The 19,793-nt window shown below is 41.3% G+C and overlaps 1 protein-coding gene across 7 annotated transcripts in view; it reads left to right on the top strand.

Annotated features, from left to right (window-relative positions):
* Nucleotides 1-19,793, top strand: part of tpcn2 (two pore segment channel 2) — a 150,145-nt gene that overhangs the window by 106,784 nt on the left and 23,568 nt on the right. For all 7 annotated transcript variants that reach the window (XM_077619424.1, XM_077619462.1, XM_077619415.1 and 4 more), the window contains 2 exons: nt 6,432-6,481; nt 6,855-6,954. In XM_077619424.1, the coding sequence (XP_077475550.1) occupies nt 6,432-6,481; nt 6,855-6,954 (150 nt within the window). The remainder of the gene's footprint in view (nt 1-6,431; nt 6,482-6,854; nt 6,955-19,793) is intronic.

A 19,793-nucleotide genomic window follows, 5' to 3' on the forward strand; every position in this document is an offset into this window, starting at 1 on the left:
ATCACAGGATAAGATAATGTCCGTGTCTGGGTCAACATGCACGAGCAGGCGTGATGAGTGTAACAGTTCTTTTACCTGCTGAAACTGATAAAGGGGTGAAAGCACAGTAGACAGATCAGGCAAAAACTTTCCATAGTAGTTCACTACGCCCAAAAATGACCTAAGCTCTGCAGCATTCTTTGGATTTGGAGCTTCCTTTATCGCTCTCACGTTCTCTTCGAGTGGAGACAGGCCCTGAGCTGAAATGCGATGGCCCAGGTTGGTGACACTTGGAGCTTGAAAAACACATTTGCTGCGTTTCAGGCGAAGCTCAGCTTCTACCATTCTGTTCCTTACCTGATCGAGGTTCTGCAGATGCTCCTCTTCACTTTTGCCTGTCACCAAGATGTCATCTAAGTAGACAGCTACATACGGAATGTTTTACATCAATAGCTGGACTGGAAGCAAGGCCAAAAACTAGGCAGTTGTATTTAAACAGTCCCTTATATGTGTTGATTGTCACATAATTCTTAGACACTTCACCCAGAAGGAGTTGTTGATAAGCATGACTCATGTCTAGCTTTGTAAATGTTTGACCACAAGCTAGCGTAGCAAACAGGTCCTCCACCCGGGGCAGTGGATAGGTGTCGAACTGAGAGGCTCGATTTATTGTCAATTTGTAGTCACCACATATGTGCACCTCACCATCACCTTTCAGCACAGGCACAAATGGGGGATGCCCAGTCAGAGAACTCGATAGGCTTGATGACGCCAAGCTTCTGCAGTCTCTCCAACTCTGCCTTCACTTTGGCTTTCATGGTGAAAGGTACTGAGCGTGGTTTAAAAAAGCGTGGCTGTGCGTTGGGATTCACACACAGTTTCACTGTTGTGCCTCGCAGGCTGCCTAGCTCATCTTTAAACACGTCTACATAGTTGGTAAGTATATCTCCTATCCCAGTAATATACCTGATTTCTCTCAAGTTCAAGCTGATTTTGTGTAGGACGTCACGTTCAAGCAAACTAGGTCCCTCTCCTTCCACAATGAGCAGTCTCACAGTGCCCCCTGGCCTTGATATGACACCTTTACCTCTATAGCTCCTAGATGTGGAATGCACTCACCAGTGTACTGTCTAATATTTGTCTCTTTGAGTGCTGGTGCCTGTCCTGAGCGGCACAATCTGTGGTAGATGGGTTGACTTATTACTAGGCTCCTGTGTCCACCTCCATTTGTAGCTCTTTGTCATTTACCTGTAGTGTTGCAAAGATGGGCTCTGCTCGCCTCTCCTTGAGGTTGAACATGTTATATGCACATTTCTCCTCAGGTGCCTTACTCTGCAGGTGGTGTGTGTCCCCTTTGGGTTTCATTTTCCACTGCTTTTTATGTTTGTCTTTTGCCCTGCCTCTGCACTTCTTAGCTATGTGCCCTTTTTTCTTGCAGTTAGTGTCAATAAAACCACAGTCATTGGCAAAATGTGCTCCCCCACACTGGTAACATTCAACTGATTTTTGTGACTTGGTCATCTTTTCCTTGGACAAACGATGCAGGCCGGATAGCCGCCCACTGCTGTTCGCTTTCTAAATGTCCTTTGTGTTGCTTTTTTTTCTCTCAAGATGGCGCCGTCAGGTAGCAGCCGGTGGCAGTAGCTCTGTCCACTCTTATTTGTTTTTCGTGTTTTACAGCCTTTGTATATATTTCTTAATACATTTCTTTTTACTTTACTTTGTACTTTATACTTTTTACTTTAATGTTTTTAAAACTTTCTTTGTTCTGTTAGCTTGGCTTCTTTCTGCTACTTCTTTTTTGGAACCATTCAGCTATGCCTCTGCTTTCATACACATGGGACTAGCTGTAAACAATACGCAGCAGAAAGAGCAACACCACGATGCCGCTGGAAATCTGTAGCTGGACAAAAGTGCCGGGAGAAGAAGCGACGCTTTAGACCAATCATTCCATCTGTTACTCTGGTGAAAGTGAGATCCCTCCCCGAAAGATGGAAGCGCTGCCGGCACTTACCAGGCCTGGAAACGGAGTTGAGGGGTGTTGTACTCTGTTACTGTTGATTCTTCAGCTTCAGACTACTGAGGGACTGTGCAGTTAAGCTTGGAAGAGTGACTCTACATATTTTCAACTTCGGTCTTGGTCTGCAGAAGTTCCCCAATCCTGTGTGTGGTTCCAGTTTTATCTAACTCTACAATGTATTTTTCTTGTGTCTGTATCTGTTCTTTCTACTGCAACAAAGATGGCGCCACTCTAGTCGCAGCCAGTAGCGGTAGCTCCGTCCGTTCTTGCTCGTTTTGTGTTTTTGCTGCTTTTCTATCTTTTTTAATTGCATTTTAATATTTCTTAATGGTTTCCCATATACTTTGCCTTGTACTTGTGCTTTTTGCTTTGTTTTGCGACCTTTGCGACTTGATCCCACCCGTTGCGTGGCTTGCTTTCTTTGTGCTAGTCCGTCTTTGGAGCCGTTCAGCCGTGCCTCCGCTGTCATGCAGCCCCCCATCGCCCTCTCTGCTGCTGCTGATCAGGTGATAGGACAGCTTTGGAGGATCTAGGCAAAGAAGATGATCTTTAAAACCTCCAGACTACTGAGGGAGTGTACGGTAACATTAGTCTCAGTCTGCACCTTGTGGACTTCCTGTGTGGCTCCAGTTTTTTTTTTACCTAGGTCTACAATGTCTTCTGTGTCTGTCTTCTACTGCAACCAAGGACATTTCCCGAATATGGGATGAAATAAAGTTCTAATCTAATCAAATCGAATCAAATCTAGCTGCAAAATTTCCATAGCCTGAGCGATATCCAGCGCCTTCCTGAAAGTAAGCTGTGGTTTATTAGCCATTTATGCCACAGACCAACCTGTTACGCAGCATGTCATGAAGCACACTCCCAAACTCACAACGTTCAGACAATTGTCTTAGCTCAGCCACAAACGCAGCCACAGAAATGCCCAGCTTCCGTGAATGAGTGTGGAATTTGAAGCGCTGAACAATCTCGGATGGTTTCGGGCAGTAATGATTTTTCACCAACGTTACCAGTTCTTTGAAACTGAGATCTCCGGGCTTGCGAGGGCTTCCTAATTACGTATCTGCTTGTACGTCTTTGCTTCACACACACTGAGAAGAATCGATCTCTTCTTTAGCTCGGCTTCTATGTCATTTGCCAGGAAAAAGTGCTCCAGCCTTTCGACATATTCGATCCAGTCTATCGTCAAATTCAGTGCGTAAGCCAACTGTCGCCATGTCTAACTAACTACACGGAATCTTCTTCTTCGACCCTAACTCCACAGTGAAGAAAAACTGTAGGTTTATCCTTGTCGCCAAAAATGTGTAATAACCTAAATAAATAATGCACACTTACCCGGTAACAGTTTCAGAACATTTTAGTAAATAAAACATATTTAAATGAGTGGTGGGAATCTACCAATGCGTTTCATCATAAGAGTCACGTGGAGAACATGTAGCAAACACTTAAGGATCCGGGGTACATTCTTAATGTGACACAATCACAGTCCATAACAACTTCCTTACACATGTTGGGCATTCTGGCATAGTTCTGAATGCTGACCCGTTCCAATTGATGGAGAACACTGCTATTTTTAGGGTGTCGGACCATACCTTTGAGCCTCTCCCAAAATCTTTGAGCGCCATCCACAACTTCCTCATCCCTGTCTCTGCCACATATATCAGAAGCTGGTTCAGCCTAGTGAACCAGGTGGCTAACTCTGTCACAGCAGCCAGCCAGTCGCAACCAACTTTCAGTAAAGAACTACCTGTTTCAGCCACATTTTCTACATGCCTTGCTCCTACTTCCTTTCCAGCAAGTTATAACGGGCGCATCTTTGGAGAGAAGCATCTCTCATGGGTAGATTTTTGACATGCTTCACTCACACCTCCACAGGAATGGGACTTTACAAGCAAAGGCCCTTCACAATCGTGAGCTCATGGAAACCACCTAAGCCACATTTTACAGACACCTAGCTACTATTTCTGATTGCCACTCTAGGATTAGAGCCATACTCATCTCATCTCATTTTCTGAACCGCTTTATCCTCATTAGGGTCGCGCGGGGTGTGGTGGAGCCTATCCCACCTGACTCCAGCCCTGAATCAGTAGCCAGCCAATTGCAGGGCACAAGGAGTCTCACACCCATACCTAGGGGCAATTTAGAGTGTCCAATCAGCCTACCATGCATGTTCATGGAATGTGGGAGGAAACCGGAGTACCCGGAGGAAACCCACGCAGGCCCGGTGAGAACATGCAAACTCCACACCAATGTTCCCTCTAATTTTTTGTTTGTCTGGGCAGAAAGACAACCTCCCTGAGCACACCGAGTACTGGTGTGAGCAACATCATCATTGCTCGCTATGGCCACACCAGTATCACACCTGCCATAAGCAGGTGCATGTCTACTGCACATAAATGATTTAGTAATAATAAAATGTAATGATTAATATCTATGAATGGGCGGCCCAGCGGATGAGTGGTTCGCGCGTCGGCCTCACAGCTAAAAAAATAAAATAAAAACATTTGGGATTTTATTTTGTGCGCTCCATATGATTTGCTGTGCGCAGAGAAGACGAGAGAAGTGCGCAATTGCGCACACGCGCAGCTTAGAGGAAACATTGCTCCACACACATGGACATGACCTGGATTTGAGGCCAGGACCGCAGAGCCATGAGGCCGACGCACTAACCACTCGCTCCACCTATAGCCATACTGTATTTGTTAATTGCATGACATAGTGCTTGTTGAATATACAGACGCTCCCCTACTTACGAACAAGTTAGGTTCCGAGCGATTGTTCATAAGTTGAATTTGTTTTTAAGTTGATTCAGTGCTATATTTTGTATTATAATTTATGTTTAAGGCCTATACAAGTATATTGAAGGTTTATATAAGTGCATTTGTATGTTTAAGGCTTGTATCAGTAACACGCATTGGTTTGTACTGAAAAAAACATTTAATTAAATGGAGAGAATATGTACAGTAGAGAGAGAGAGAGATTTATGTATTAGAAACTGGCCGAAAGAGGCGATCTAACGACGATTGCAGTTTTCTTCTTTTTTTCATCATACATGATGCGGTAGCACTGTATGGCATCATTCAATTGATTTGCAAACTTTGTGCAACGTTCAATATTTGGGTCCTGCTGCTCGATCTTTATGTTTATAAATGGTACTGACGGTCGAACGATTCAAGTTGTATGCCCGTGAAACGCTCACCACTCTCACGCGCATCAAGCTTCGTTATTATTGCCACTCGTTTCAAATGAAATGGCTTGCCTCTTCCTTGCAACTCCCTCAATAGAAGCCTTTCGCTTTTTACCAACCATATTCAATAATGGATGCACGAGATATTTAATGATACAAATGAAAAAGGTTCTTTGCCCACTGGAGATACGTTCACGCACTTCCGCATTGCAACGAAGAAGGTAGATGCTGGGTGAGCTGAGCCCTCACAGCGCCAGGCGTATTAGCGGCGGAAAGAAGCACTACTCGGAAAAAAATACAAAATTGGACTTACGAACATTTTTCGACTTAAACGCAATTTGCAGGCATGTTCGTATATACCGTTGTTCGTAAGTTGAATGTTCGTAAGTAGGGGAGCGTCTGTACTTCATGGAAAAACAAACAAAAACAAACAAACAAACAAAAAACACACATTACAATTGTGCTGAATAGCTAACTACTGACGCTGCTTAGTCCCTTTTTGGAAATCTAGCTAACCAGACTTTTACTGCTGTCAGTCAATCCCTCCTTTAGGCCTGCCCATCAGTGTATGAATGTATGAGTTTTTGGGTTTGAGTCTTTGCACATGCTTTCAATACTTATCTTTAAATGTTTGTCTCAAAACCACTGCTCAAGGACTGCAGTGGGTGCAGGTTTTCATTTCAACCAACGAAAGAGGATACATTTTCAGCAATCTGGTATTTTGAAAGTGTAATCTGTTGATTTCATTCAATTCCTGTGTTCTCATTCGCCCTGGATTATAGTTGGGACAAAAAAAAGCACCAACTGCGCCCCTCTAATAATTTCGACACCCATGATATAGCACCATTATGCAAGTGTTTTGGTGGCACTTGGAGGGCCCAGTAGTTTTGGTGGCACTTGGAGGGCCCAGTACTTTTCTGAGGTGAAACTTCATATGCAAGGTTTGAGAAATACTGATTTAATCATTTCAACATTTATTTTGTGTCTACAGTGCTCTCCCATATTTTAATGGTGTAAACTGTCAGAGCTATCTAAACTCTTTTTTTACCATTGTCTCAGCTGCTTTTAACCTTTTCAAATTTCACCTTCTTGGAACATACCCGTTCCTCGTGCGTGCATGTACTGTGTTAACACACAATTGAGTGACCACATTTTGAGATTTTAGTGAATGATGCTCACCCAGTTTTAACAGGACTGCTTGTTTTTTCATGTTTATCACTAAACATTTGTTTATTTCCCTAATAGATCCTGCAGCTAACTATTTATGTTTCCTACCGGCTCTCTTATGCAAATATGTAAGTTTCTTGTCATTTTTAATTCATTAAATTGGTTATATGTAATCCCATTACGCGAATTAGGAAGAAGATTGAGGCTGCTGAAGAATAAAAAATATGGCCAAGGTTGCGACTCTAATCACTTATTTACTTACTAGAATTCTGTAAATTCAATTGGAATGAAAAAAAGTCAGACTTGTGACTTCGAAGTCAGAATTGTTAGAATTCTGAGAATAAAGTCAGTGTCTTGACCACCTGCTTTTTCTTCAGATGCCCTAATCCTCTTCCCTACAGGAAGGTTGTGTTGCACACCACACACATTACGCATGACACTTGCAGACATAAAAGGTGGCAATTAAGACTGTAAAGCTCTCTGTCTGTTGTGCCACTACAGGAACCGGTCCACTCAGGAATCATTCTCTCTGTGGGAAATGGTTCGTTTTATTAACATGCTGATTGTCTTCCGCTTCCTGCGCATCATTCCAGATATTAAGGTAGGTACGAGTTGGATTATTCAGTGTTTACAATGAGTGTGTCTGGCAGCACACTAAGTAGGTCAAGGAAAGTTTGTTTGTAGTACACAATTTTATGCACAATGCCCTTAATTGTTCTTTGTAGTTATAATCAGATGTATAAAAAAGTGAGACATTGAAACAATTGTCAGCAACTGTTGTATCACACTGCAATGGTTTTGAAATTTTACAATTAGATGTTCTTTTGCAGATTTTTTTCATTGATATTTAAATAAAAAAAACTACTATTAACAAAATCTTGAATCAAATTGTCACTTTTGATCCTTGTTTATCACCAGACGTTGGGTTTTTTCCAACAAGCATGGTCAATCACCCTCAGATCAGGGTATTTGACCATTGCTGAAAAAGGGAGAATGGGGGGAGGGAGAGTGGCGCGGGGAGGGAGAGAGGGGCGAGGGAGAGTGGGGGTAGGGAGAGGGCGGGGAGGGAGAGAGGGGCGGGAAGGGAGAGAGGGGCGTTTTTTTGCTTTTGTCTTCCCTTCAAAATATTCCAAAATGACGCATACAAATGTCCTCACAATAAAATAACGGACAGCCACTTGCCAACTTGACTGGGTGCTCCTCTCGTATTGGTGAGCAAGCTCCGCCACGCGTACACCACTCTCATATTTTTCAATTATTTCGTGCTTACAGTGGCCCGGTGGAATAAATGGTTAGCGCGTCGGCCTCACAGCTCTGTGGTCCTGGGTTCACATCCAGGTCACGTCCACCTGTGTGGAGTTTGCATGTCCTCCACGGGCCGTGGTTTTCCTCTGGGTACTCCGGTTTCCTCCCACATTCCAAAAACATGCATGGTAGTCTGATTAGACACTCTAAATTGCCCCTAGGTATGAGTTTAAGCGTGAATGGTTATCCATCTCCTCGTGCCCTGCGATCGGCTGGCAACCGATTCAGGGTGTCCCCCACCTCTGGCCAAGAGACAGCTGGGATTGGCTCCATCACCCCCGCGACCCTAATGAGGATGAAGCGGTTCAGAAATGAGATTAGATGAGATGAGATATTGATTGTCATCATATGCCTTTTCTTTGCACAACTCTTCATTCCACCTGCTTGCTTTGCGTTGTTGTACCCTTTATTCTGCACTGACTAACGGGGAAAAAAATCCCTCGTATCTCAAGGCAAATATTTGTTCAGAATTTTACTCGTATCTCAAGGCAAATATTTGTTCGGAATTTTACTCGTATCTCAAATTCCTCATATGTATGGGCATCACAGTACTAGTAAATTGACATACCAGCTCGGTCTAGTTGCTTTTCTATCATTCATCTGCTTCAATTTGCTTGACCTGATCTCTTCCCTTTTATTTACCTTTATGAAGTTCTACTTCCTGCATTGTCAGACATGTACAGTTGTGGTCAAAAGTTTACATACACTTGTGAAGAACATAATGTCATGGCTCTCTTGAGTTTCCAGTTATTTCTACAACTCTGATTTTTCTCTGATAGAGTGATTGGAACAGATACTTCTTTGTCACAAAAACATTCATGAAGTTTGGTTCTTTTATGACTTTATTATGGGTTAACAGAAAAAGTGATCAAATCTGCTTGGTCAAAAATATACATACAGCAACACGAATTAGCAATTTTGGTGACTTAGAAAGTTGTGTCAGTGAAATGAGCTTCTTGTGAGTGATTATGAGTGACTACAGCTGGTGACTTCTCTGAGGCCATTTAAATAGGGCTCATTGGATGCAAACGCCCACAAACGCTACAATGGAAAAGTTAAAGGAGCTCAGCATGGATCTGCAAAAGTGGTGAAATTTTTTTTTGTTAATGAAATTTTTTTTGTAAGTTCATAAAAATGTGAAAATCCACGCTGAAACTCGCAAGCAGAAGCCATCCCCTTGTCCTCCGCTAAAAATGTGAAAATCCACGCAGAAATTCGCAAGCGGAAGCCACTCCCGGTCCTCAGCCCTGAAGTAAAAATAATAATAAAAAAATTAATAGGGGTGACCCTACTTTGCATTTTTTTGTTTGTCGCGACCATGTCTGGTCTACATTAACCGTGGTAATCGGGGGATTAATGTACACACTTTACTTTTTCAGCCCCCATGAACCTTTCGCCAGATTTCAGGCCTCAAACATAATTATTATTTTTTTTGTCGAGAATCAAAAACTATTTGGACTAAATCTTGAAGTGGAATGAAATCTATTGGATATTTTCTACTTTTTTAACAAATAAAACACTGAAAAGTGGGACGTGCAATATTATTCGGCACCATTATTTTGATTGCAACAAACTCAGCCAAGAAGTTCAGTGAGGATCTCTGAATGATCCAATGTTGACTGATGATGATAAATAGGATTGACCTGTGTGTAATCATGTCTCCATTCTGCTCTGTGATAGTCTCAGTATTCTGTTTAAAGTGCAACATGAAAACCAAGGAACACTTCATGCGGGTCCGAGATACTGTTGTGGAGAAGTTTAAAGCTGGATTTGGATACAAAAATATTTCCCAAGCTTTAAATATCCCAGGGAGAATTGTGCAAGCAATGGTATTTAAATGGAACGAGTATCCGACCACTGCAAATCTATCAAGACTCTAAACCAGGGGTCCCCAAACTTTTTCTTGTGAGGGCCACATAACTTTTCCCTTCTCTGATGGGGGGCCGGTGTCAGTTTGTAACAGAAAAAGTGTGACGATCGTAGGGGAGCTTAATTTTTTTTTATTGTTTTCCAGAAAGCCACACATAACCAAATAACCCTTTCCAGGTTCTTTACAGAAAAAAGTCAGGAAACATATAATAACACTATTAATGAAATAAATAATAACTAAATAACCCTCTCTGAGTTCTTCACAGAAAAAACAGGAAATAAATAACACTATTTATGAAATAAATAATAACTAAATAACTCTCTCTGGGTTCTTCATAGAAAAAAAAGCCATGGAACATTAACTTTCTGTTGTGCCATGCACAATCTTCTCCCTTTGCTCTGAAGTTTATGCACGACACCACAACCGTCATTACAGAATCCCACGTCAACATTTTGCAGCACAGTGCTTGGTGGTGAATTTGGCAGTGGACTCGTAGCGGGGCGGTGAGACCCCTTTTTTCCAACTCCCGGTTCATGCGTCCCATTATTAGACCGCGAGTTTCGGCCACCATGCTAGGAGCCCCGTCAGTCGTGATGCTAGCTAGCTTTGACCAGTCCAGGTCCAACTTCTCCATGGTTTGGCACACTTTGTCAAAAATATCCTCTCCCGTTGTAGTCCCTTTGAGACTTTGGAGGGCTGCCACATCCTCGCAAATCTCAAAGTTTGCGCTAACTCCACGAATAAAAATGAGCAGTTGCGCTGTGTCTTGCACGTCCGTGCTTTCATCCAGTGCTAATGAAAAAAAGTCAAATTATTTCGTCTTCTGCTGCAGCTGGGCATTACTCCGGATTTCTTCAACGCGTCTGGTCATTGTACTCACCGACAGACTTACGGCATTAAATGCATCTTTCTTCTCGGGACACACCTCTTCCGCGACAGTATCCATACATTTCTTAACAAACTCCCGAACGGATGCCTGGTTCAGCTGAGCTTGGCGTACAAATGTATTCTGCTGAGATAGTAGTCCACTTTTTCGCTTTGAGAGTTTGTCTGCTCGTATTTGGCCTTGCAATCTATCGTACATGTCTTTGTGACGGGATTCATAGTGTCGGCAAAGATTGTATTCTTTGAAGACCGCCACCGTCTCTTGACAAATGAGACAAACAGCCTTTTCTTTGCATTGAACAAAAAAATAATCGTTTGTCCACTCCAGGTTAAATACCCTGCATTCTGAATCAATTTTTCTCTCACCTAACTTTTTCGCCATTATTCCGTTCTCAAACAGGTTGCAGTTTTAATATGCTTGAATAGTCCGCAATGGTCCCAGGGCTCCGCCCTCACCTGCGATCGTCCAGATGTCTCGGTAACACTGCTCGTGCATGCAACGGTGGACGTGCCCGCATGCATCAAAGGGAAACACTCTCCCCGCGCGTGTCACCAAAGAAGCAATGCGAAGCCCCGCTTCACTGGGATGATTTGTGGGCTCAGCAGGGGTGCAATGAACCAAACACAAGATTAAAACGTCCCAGTCTTCAAAGCCAAATAGGAAAAAAAATCCGATAGCGTCTCTGGTATTGTTCAGAGGGCTGGTCCAAATGTGCCGGCGGGCCGCATCCCCCCCCCAAAAATCCGATAGCGTCTCTGGCATTGTTCAGAGGGCCGGTCCAAATGTGCCGGCGGGCCGTATCCGGCCTGCGGGCCGTAGTTTGGTGACCCCTGCTCTAAACTTTCACCTCGAACAAGGATAAGACTCATCAGCGATGCAGCCAAGCGGCCCATGAACTGCAGAGATCCACAGCTGAGGTGGGAGTGTAAGATAAAATGACAAAGTCGCTTGGCAATTGCTTGTCCATATTGTATCAGTTTTTGTAAGTATAGAAAACATCATTGTCATAAGAAACGTGCCCAAAGTTTGGTTGTTGTCATGGAGACTTGCCACTGATTAATCAGACTTTGCCCAAAGTTTGGTCGTTGTCATGGAGACTTGACACTGATTAATCAGACTTTGCCCAAAGTTTGGTCGTTGTCACAGAAACTATACTATACCCTGTTTTCCTATATAAAGACTGACCCACTGTTCATTCGGAGAGAGTTGCAAGGACAACAGACTGTGAGCGGTTCACAGCTGTTCGAGCTCTCTCCCCATCCTGCAGTCCGGTAATAAACCTACTTCCTATTACATTGATCTCACTCTTTCTTGACCTGCTCCTGAAGTTGTATTTTCAGATCTATCAGGAGAGTCTGTCCATAGGACCACATAAAGTCGTACACTGGACAAATATGGCCTTTATGGAAGAGCAAGAAGAAAGGAACATAATTTAAACTTTTTTTTAAATAAATAAAAACGCCAAACATCATTTTGCATTGTGGCCAAAAGGTTGATTTTGGTTTCATCTGACCAGAGCCCCTTCTTCCGACATTTGGTGTGTCTCCCAGGTGGCTGGTGCCAAACTTTAAATAAAACTTTTTATTGATATCTTTGCGAAATGGCACTTCACGATTGTGTGCCACTAGTTGTTGATTTTTTACAATTCAATTTTTCAATTTGAAGCCTAAAATGTGTCGAAAGTTTGAAAAGTTCAACAGGGCTGAATACCTTCGCAAGGCACTGTATTTGCCAGATTTTATTTTTATTTTCTATATTTTTCTGCCATAGGGATTAAATATTAGCACTTTTTTATAGTGCAATGACAATTTCAAGGTCTGAATTAAGGCTGTAGAAAAGTTGATGTCTGCAGACCCCAAACAACCAGTTCCATTAATGTAAAAATAAGTAATGTACCATTTTTAATCTTATAATATAGACTTTTTCTCCCAACATTACTTAAATCTTCTAATATCACACAAAAATCAATATTGTGCTCACACATACATCCAAAACTGGATGCCCTTGAAACCAAACAACTTCCGTTTCATGTAAAGCAAAAACAAGAAAATGAGTTATTTTACACCCAATATAACCTCAATCTCATCAGAAGTGAGACGTAAATATAGTCAATAAAAATGAAGGTATGAAAGCCATGTGCAACTCAAGGTGTTTTGAATCTTCTTTGTTTAGTTCAGTCCAAGCAGTCCTAGGTCCAAGGTGTTTCGTGTACCTAAAGTTCTCAGGAGCAAAGCCTTTACTTCGTTGCAAGCAACCAAATAATAATGATATGAAACTAAGTTTAATAGTAAAGCAAAGCATTCTTCATTGCAAGCAAATATATAATAATGTAAAACTACATAACTCAAACCTTGATTTTATCTGCTTAACCGAGACCTCATCTCATCTTCTTCCGCTTTTTCCAAAGTCGGGTCACGGGGGCAGCAGTTTCAGCAGGGAAGCCCAGACTTCCCTCTCCCCAGCCACTTCATCCAGCTCTTCTGGGAGGACCCCAATGCGTTCCCGGGCTAGCCATGAGACATAGTCTCCCCAACATGCCCGAGGTCGGCCCCGTAGCCTCCTCCCGTTGGGACATGCCCGGAAAACCTCCCGAGGGAGGCATCCAGGGGGCATCCTGATCAGATGCCCGGGCCGACTCATCTGGCTCCTTCTCCGAGCCCTTCCTGGATGATCGAATTTCTCTCCTTATCTCTAAGGGAGAGTCCAGAAAGCCCTGGCGGAGTCCAACCTCCACTGGAAACGGATCCAACAAGCCGCGAAGTTGAAGCAGTGAGGTGGCGAAGGATTACAGTACAGACAGAGACATACAAGACGTGGCTTTGTTGCAAGGGCGACAACTTCTGATCACTGACTCACGTTTTTAAATCTTTTCCCAGCAGGCAAAAGTCTGCGTTAATTTAAATATCAGTGGGTGTGTTTAGAAGAAACTTTCCAAATACTGTTTGGGATTTTTCCTTCTATGCTCAGCTGGTCCGGGCAATTGGACCGTCCCCCTTAATTGGGGGTCAAGTTTTATGATACTGGTCCCCTGCTAAGCTTTGAAATGTCTACAACAACTGTAGAACACAGGAACAACTGTTTAGAAAGCAAAAAAACCCGGGCCACATCCAGAAGTCACACACACACACACATGTGACAAGCTATGCAACCCAAGTAACAATACAAGCAAAACACTTCTCACTCAGCGTGCGCAAAGCCAAATGGGCCAAAGACTTGTAAGTTTATACACTATAAAACAGTAGCCACATGTATACCTGCACTCACAATGGTCATTTAGGTTTCTATTATTACTCAAATCACATAGGCAATAACACCTATATTTTTACTTTAATATTATTAAGGCCTAACCCAAACATGGGCAAACTACGGCCCGCGGGCCATATTGGCCCGTTAGGCCTTTTAATCCGGCCCGCCGACGCTGTCCAAATTATTATAATTTAAAAAAAAAAAAAAACTTTTTTTTTTTTTTTTAAATGTTTAAATTTTTATATTTTTTTTTTTTATGAGGTCAAAATACAGGAAATTATTGGATGACCTGCATGAGCAATTCGGCCGTCGGTTTTGTGATTTTTGAAAAATTGACAGCTAGTGTCCTAGCTAGTGTTAGGCTTAAGGACAGTTTTTTCCCCACATCCATCAGGAATCTAAACTCGCGCTAACATAACACACATTCCCCTCTGCGGTATATGAACAGATGTTTGGTTGGTGATCTGCCTCCACTAGCTGACTGAGGAAAGGTAAGTGGAAGACAGTGAAAGGTAAGCGCGAGGTAAGCGACCTGTATCCTCAACAGCGGAATGACAAATTACAAGTCCGTAACATCCACTTATTAGGTCTTTTGCCGATTAAGCGTAGCTTATGGAGAAGCACCATCAATTTCGTCACACGCAGTTTCTGCGTGTGATGACAAGTAGGCTTTTTGTGTCGTGATAATGACGACAGGGCCTATGTCCGATTATTATTATTATTATTATTAGTGTCATGTCCTTTCTCACAAGACCCGGAAATGGTTCCACAGGAGTTGCAGTTGGAACTGATTGATCTCCATTGTGACAAGTTAAACTCCCTGAAAGTCTCTGAGTTGTAGGCTTCATTAAGTGCAGCCAAATTTCCAAACATCCAGAAGATGGGACAGATGATTCTGGTGTTATTTGGCTCTACATATGTGTGAACAGACCTTTAGTCTGATGAAAACCAAGAAAGCAACCCATAAATCTCAGATGAGTGATGAGTATGTTCATACTTTAGTCCTTTTTTCTGTTTATGTTTCATATGTATTGTTAACGAATGCAGTTTTTATATGTATCGTATCTTGTGCTGACCCGGCCCGCCTGTCAAATTTTTAAAGTCAATGTGGCCCCCGGGCCGAAAAGTTTGCCCAACCCTGGCCTAACCTATTTAGTTACTGGTCAACAATGCTTCATTGTTTTGCAAAACTAGCCTTGTATCATAGGCCTCATATTTCACCTTGTGACCCCTGGTTGTCTAAGGCCTTGAGATGTGATCTTCTGGCTTTGGTTCTGGACACCTGTAACTGCAGGGAGAAAAAAAGAAACATTTGTCCTCACACATTTGAGTGATAAGAAATTTTAATTGTCAGACCTGCTACAATTGAAAAACAATTACTTGTTTTGATGTTCCTTCTGAAATGTAAACATGGTCTGGTCATCATTCGTCAAAATAACGCCCATTTTTGCCTGTCAAAAAATTAGATATATGAGTACCTACTTCGGATTGCTTCTACAAATTAAATATTCCGGTTACGAAAAGCCTTGATTAAAAACCCTTTATTTCATGATACACAATCAATCGAAGTAGAAAACGCCCAACTAAATCTAACATACGTAAATACACATTACGTATCTGGTATTTTATTTTGAAATTGTTGTGGTAGAGCTGCTTTTCCATTCTCATTTCAATTCAAATCTCCCAACACACTCCCGTTTGCTAGAATGAGAAGAAGTGTCTCCATGAAGCCGGAAGCTCATTGTAGACGGATGATTTTAGGTTTTTCATTTGTGTGTTGTTAACATGCATGTATGTTTACTCAGCGGCCACTTGCAATTCCACCCCATTAGAAAATGTCTGCATTTCTTAATACATTGCATAAATGCATAAAAACTGTATTAAAGACGTTTCGCCGACGGACGTTTGGCCGACGGACAGGTTGCCGAATGGACGTTTCGCCGAATGAACATTTGGACAAACGGACGTTTCGCCGAAACGGGATCCGCGCGCTCGCCCCGCCCCCGGATCGTGTGTGTACATGTTTTTCAACCTCGGCCCGCGGGCCATATACGGCCCGTTACAGATAACATTCATTTAGGAATAACAAGGACATGTACTGCCCCCCGCTGGACATATTTCTAAATTCAAGTACGTACTACTCTACAATGTGCTGACAAAACAAATTCACTGAACACTGCTCACCGTCAAATCCGTCAGGCAAAGAGTACCATCCTCTGGATGCAAGTTTAATAATGGGTCATTTGGGAGTAAATAGACATGGTTCAAATGAATTAGTCAAGAGCCAGTACAAAAATAATAATTTTACTTGCTTTTCAATATTAAACACATTATCAATAAGCTGCCATTCAAAAAAAATTTATTAAAAAGAAAACAAAGCAAATTCACAGATGGTGTTTTTATTAAAGCAGTAAAAAACGTACACATTTTGTACAAAAAATACAAATACAATACAAACTATGTACAAAAATTACAAATACAATACAAACTTACAAATTATGTACCAAGGGAATTCACAGATGGCAGTGGCAGTTTTTATTAAAACAGTAAAACTTACAAATTAAGCGCATTGGCTTCTGGGTACTGTAGTTGTTAGCAAATCGATCCGGGTTTTCATAGTCATCCGTGAGCTTTTTTAACCGTTCATTAACAGCTGCGTAGGACTTTTTGGTCTGTCTGGGCATAATACCGCCATAAGCCTGTTGTATTCGTATTTCCCAATCACTTTGCTCTAATTTGAGTTTGCTTATCAGACGAGATAAATTTGGATGGACAACTGACACTCTACATTGAAATGCGCGGTGCCAACCTTCAACAGAATTATTTGTGTGTGGTATTCCCAGCAAGGTCTTTTCTCTAACATTCCATAAGGGGATAGCCAAACGTGGACCGCGTCCCCGTCGCCTTCCCCTTGGCTCACCTAGCCAACCCGGATGTCCGGTGTAAACATTCAATCGAAACATCCCCACTTTTATTTGTTTAACAAAATAATAAATTAAACACTTTTTTTTCACTCACATACACACAGTTACAAGAAATTACAATTAATATACCTTGGATAAAACTTATATGTTAGAGAAAAAAAGACAACAAGAACAACAAGATCGCTTTCTACTTCAACTTTAAATCTTCATCTCAAAATGTACTGCCCCCCGCTGAACATATTTCTAAATACAAGTACGTACGTGCTGCCAATGTTTTATATTTTTTATTTTATCCTTGCGTTTAAAGTAGTAGCCATTTGCCATATTTTAGGAAATGTATATTCAAAATGATTTGCTGGGAACCTTAATTCAAAGATTAATCTCAGCATTTTCTATGCTGGTGTAAATTTTCTAGAGTAGGATTTCTGGATTTACAATTTCATTACAGTAGTACTTACTGTTACTACCACTTTATTTTCTCTACTTCTTCTGTCACGTACTGTTCTGCGTGATCTCCAAATGGCTACTACTTTAATCGCAAGGATAAATTAAAAATATATAAAAAATTGGCAGCACATTGTAGTTTAGTACGTACTTGTATTTAGAAATATGTCCAGCGGGGGGCAGTACATGCCCTTGTTATTCCTAAATGAATGTTATCTGTAACGGGCCGTATATGGCCTGCGGGCCGAGGTTGAAAAACATGTACACACAGGATCCGGGGGCGGGGCGAGCGCGCGAATCCCATTTCGGCGAAACGTCCGTTCGGTGAAACGTCCATTCGGCGACCTGTCCGTCGGCGAAACGTCTGTCGGCGAAACGTCTTTCGGCAAATCATCCGAGTACCATTTTCTTGCATATAAATTGTATTTATTACTCAAAAAATGATGACTGAATCAAGGGTACAGACTTACACTCTTGCTATGCTCTTTTTCACCAGTAGATGTCGGTAAATTAAGATGTACTATTTGTTGGTTATTTTCTGTTTTGCAGTAAGAAAACAACCGTTACTGGATGAAATATGAACTCCCTTATGATATTGACCCTAATAATGTGCTTTTGATTCATACAGTATGTCAGAAATACCCCGTGCGATGACTTCAAAGTAACACATTTGTATTTCCTATTAACACCATGAATATGGAGGTGAAAATTGTGAATCAGTGGCAGTTTATACGCGAGAAATTGTAAAATTCAATTATTTTAAGGGTGCAGCTTATACGCGGGGTGGCTTATATGCGAGTAAATATGGTAAATGTCTTGTTTTTTTCTCTTTCTTTGCCTAAATATACAGATTTTCATACAATAAAATTCCTGCAAAATTGGTATACTTTTGCTTTATTTAAAGGGTTTAGGAGGTAGTATTAATCTCAGAACAAATTATGCTAAAACAAACTCTGCCCCCGCCATTGACGATTGACTTAACAAAATGCCCTGTTCATTTTATTCTAACCACCATCTCACTTAAAAAATTTAATAAATAGCTTTGCTAATCTGAAGAAAGCTCTAACCATGACATAACTAAATATGGACAACTTTGGTAGAGAAAAGTAAAATAAAATAAGGTATGAAACAATAAAATGACAGTCGAGAGGTTAAAACCTCCAAGATCCCTCATCGCCACATCCGATAAACATCCAGAGAAGTGACAACATTTGACAGATAAGTATTTTTTTTTTTAGGGGAACCGAGAGCCGTTGTGTCAGATCTGATTGTTTGGTGGAGCGTGGTCTGGCATCAGTCTTGGATTGGGGTAAAGAGTTTTTGCGTCATTGTTGCCAGGGCAATGTTGTGTCCATCCGTCATATGACTTAGCTCACCCATTTTAATGAATGGTGAACTTTTGCTTTTGTTTTTTTAATAGTTGTATTGTTTGTTCTATTTTGCCTATATTTTCCTTATTACGGTTTGCTGATATCCATTTGACAGTCCCTCATGCTAGTATTTTGTTTATTCTTCCAGTTTAAAAATATGCTTTTTAAAATTCTAAACCCTAACTCTAAAATCACTGATCGTATCGGATTTGATCTTTAGGAGGGTCTAGAGTACAGTAATACCTTGACATATGAGTGCCCCAACATACGAGAAATTTGAGAATCGAGTAAATATTTGACTTGAGATACGAGAAAAATTTGAGATACGAGCATACGAGACAGGTAGCCGAGTACGTGAGGGCTGCTTATGATAACAGCGCACTATCTTTCTCGCCTCATCTCCCTCGTGTAATGATATCTATTTTTTTACGTGTTTTTGCCTGAGTCAGTACAGAATTAAGGGGAAAACAATGGGTCAAAAGCAAGCAGGTGCAATGAAGAAAAAGCCTATGATGAGAATCAACATTAAGCACGAAATAATCGAAAACATGTGTTGTACGCGTGACTGAGCTGGCTCGCCAATAGAAGAAGAGTACTTCGACAATATGTACCTTCCTTAATCAGAAGGATTGTATCAAGGATATCAAGCCTTCCAAAGCACTAACCATAATTTCCAAGCTGCACAGTGACAATCATAATTAGATGTAGGGCCTTCTTTTAATATGGATAAAAGATAAACAGTTAGCGGGAGATAGCGTGACCGAGTCGATAATATGCAAAAAAGCCAGCGGAATCTACATGAACTTGAAAGCAAAGCAAGTATCTGAAAAAGAACCCAACAAAACCCTTCAAAGCGAGTCGTGGCTGGTTCGATAAATTTAAAAAACTAACTGGACGAAAGTAACACTTGGTTCTGAGGCATGGAGAAGCAGGAAATTCTGCCTCGTAAGCCGCGGTGGAATACATTAACATCCTTGCCACTACGGTTATTGCACAAGAAGGTTTCAATTTATTGTAAAGTAAGATTAAAACGTATTTTAAATGTGTATAGTAATCTAAGTCAATTTAAGTGAAATGTAAAGTTTATGTTATGTTACGAGCGCATCTGTCGTCCTTTCTCTCTGTCTGTCTGTACTGAGTCATGTCATATTTTAGTATTGATGATCATAACCACTAGATAAATATTTGTTACTTTGTGAGTAGGTGGTGAATTAGAACCAAGAAAAATATGTTTTTCCACTGTAATATCCTGTTTTTGCTGTTTTTTCAGAGGGTAGGAACAAATTAATTTGTATTTAGTTCATTTCTATAGAAAAAATGATTTGAGATACGAGTAAATTGACATACAAGCTCGCTCTTGGAACGCATTAATCTCGTATCTCAAGGTATTACTAT

This window comes from Stigmatopora argus, chromosome 2, assembly GCF_051989625.1.
Source record: "Stigmatopora argus isolate UIUO_Sarg chromosome 2, RoL_Sarg_1.0, whole genome shotgun sequence".
Classification (NCBI taxonomy): Eukaryota; Metazoa; Chordata; class Actinopteri; order Syngnathiformes; family Syngnathidae; genus Stigmatopora; species Stigmatopora argus.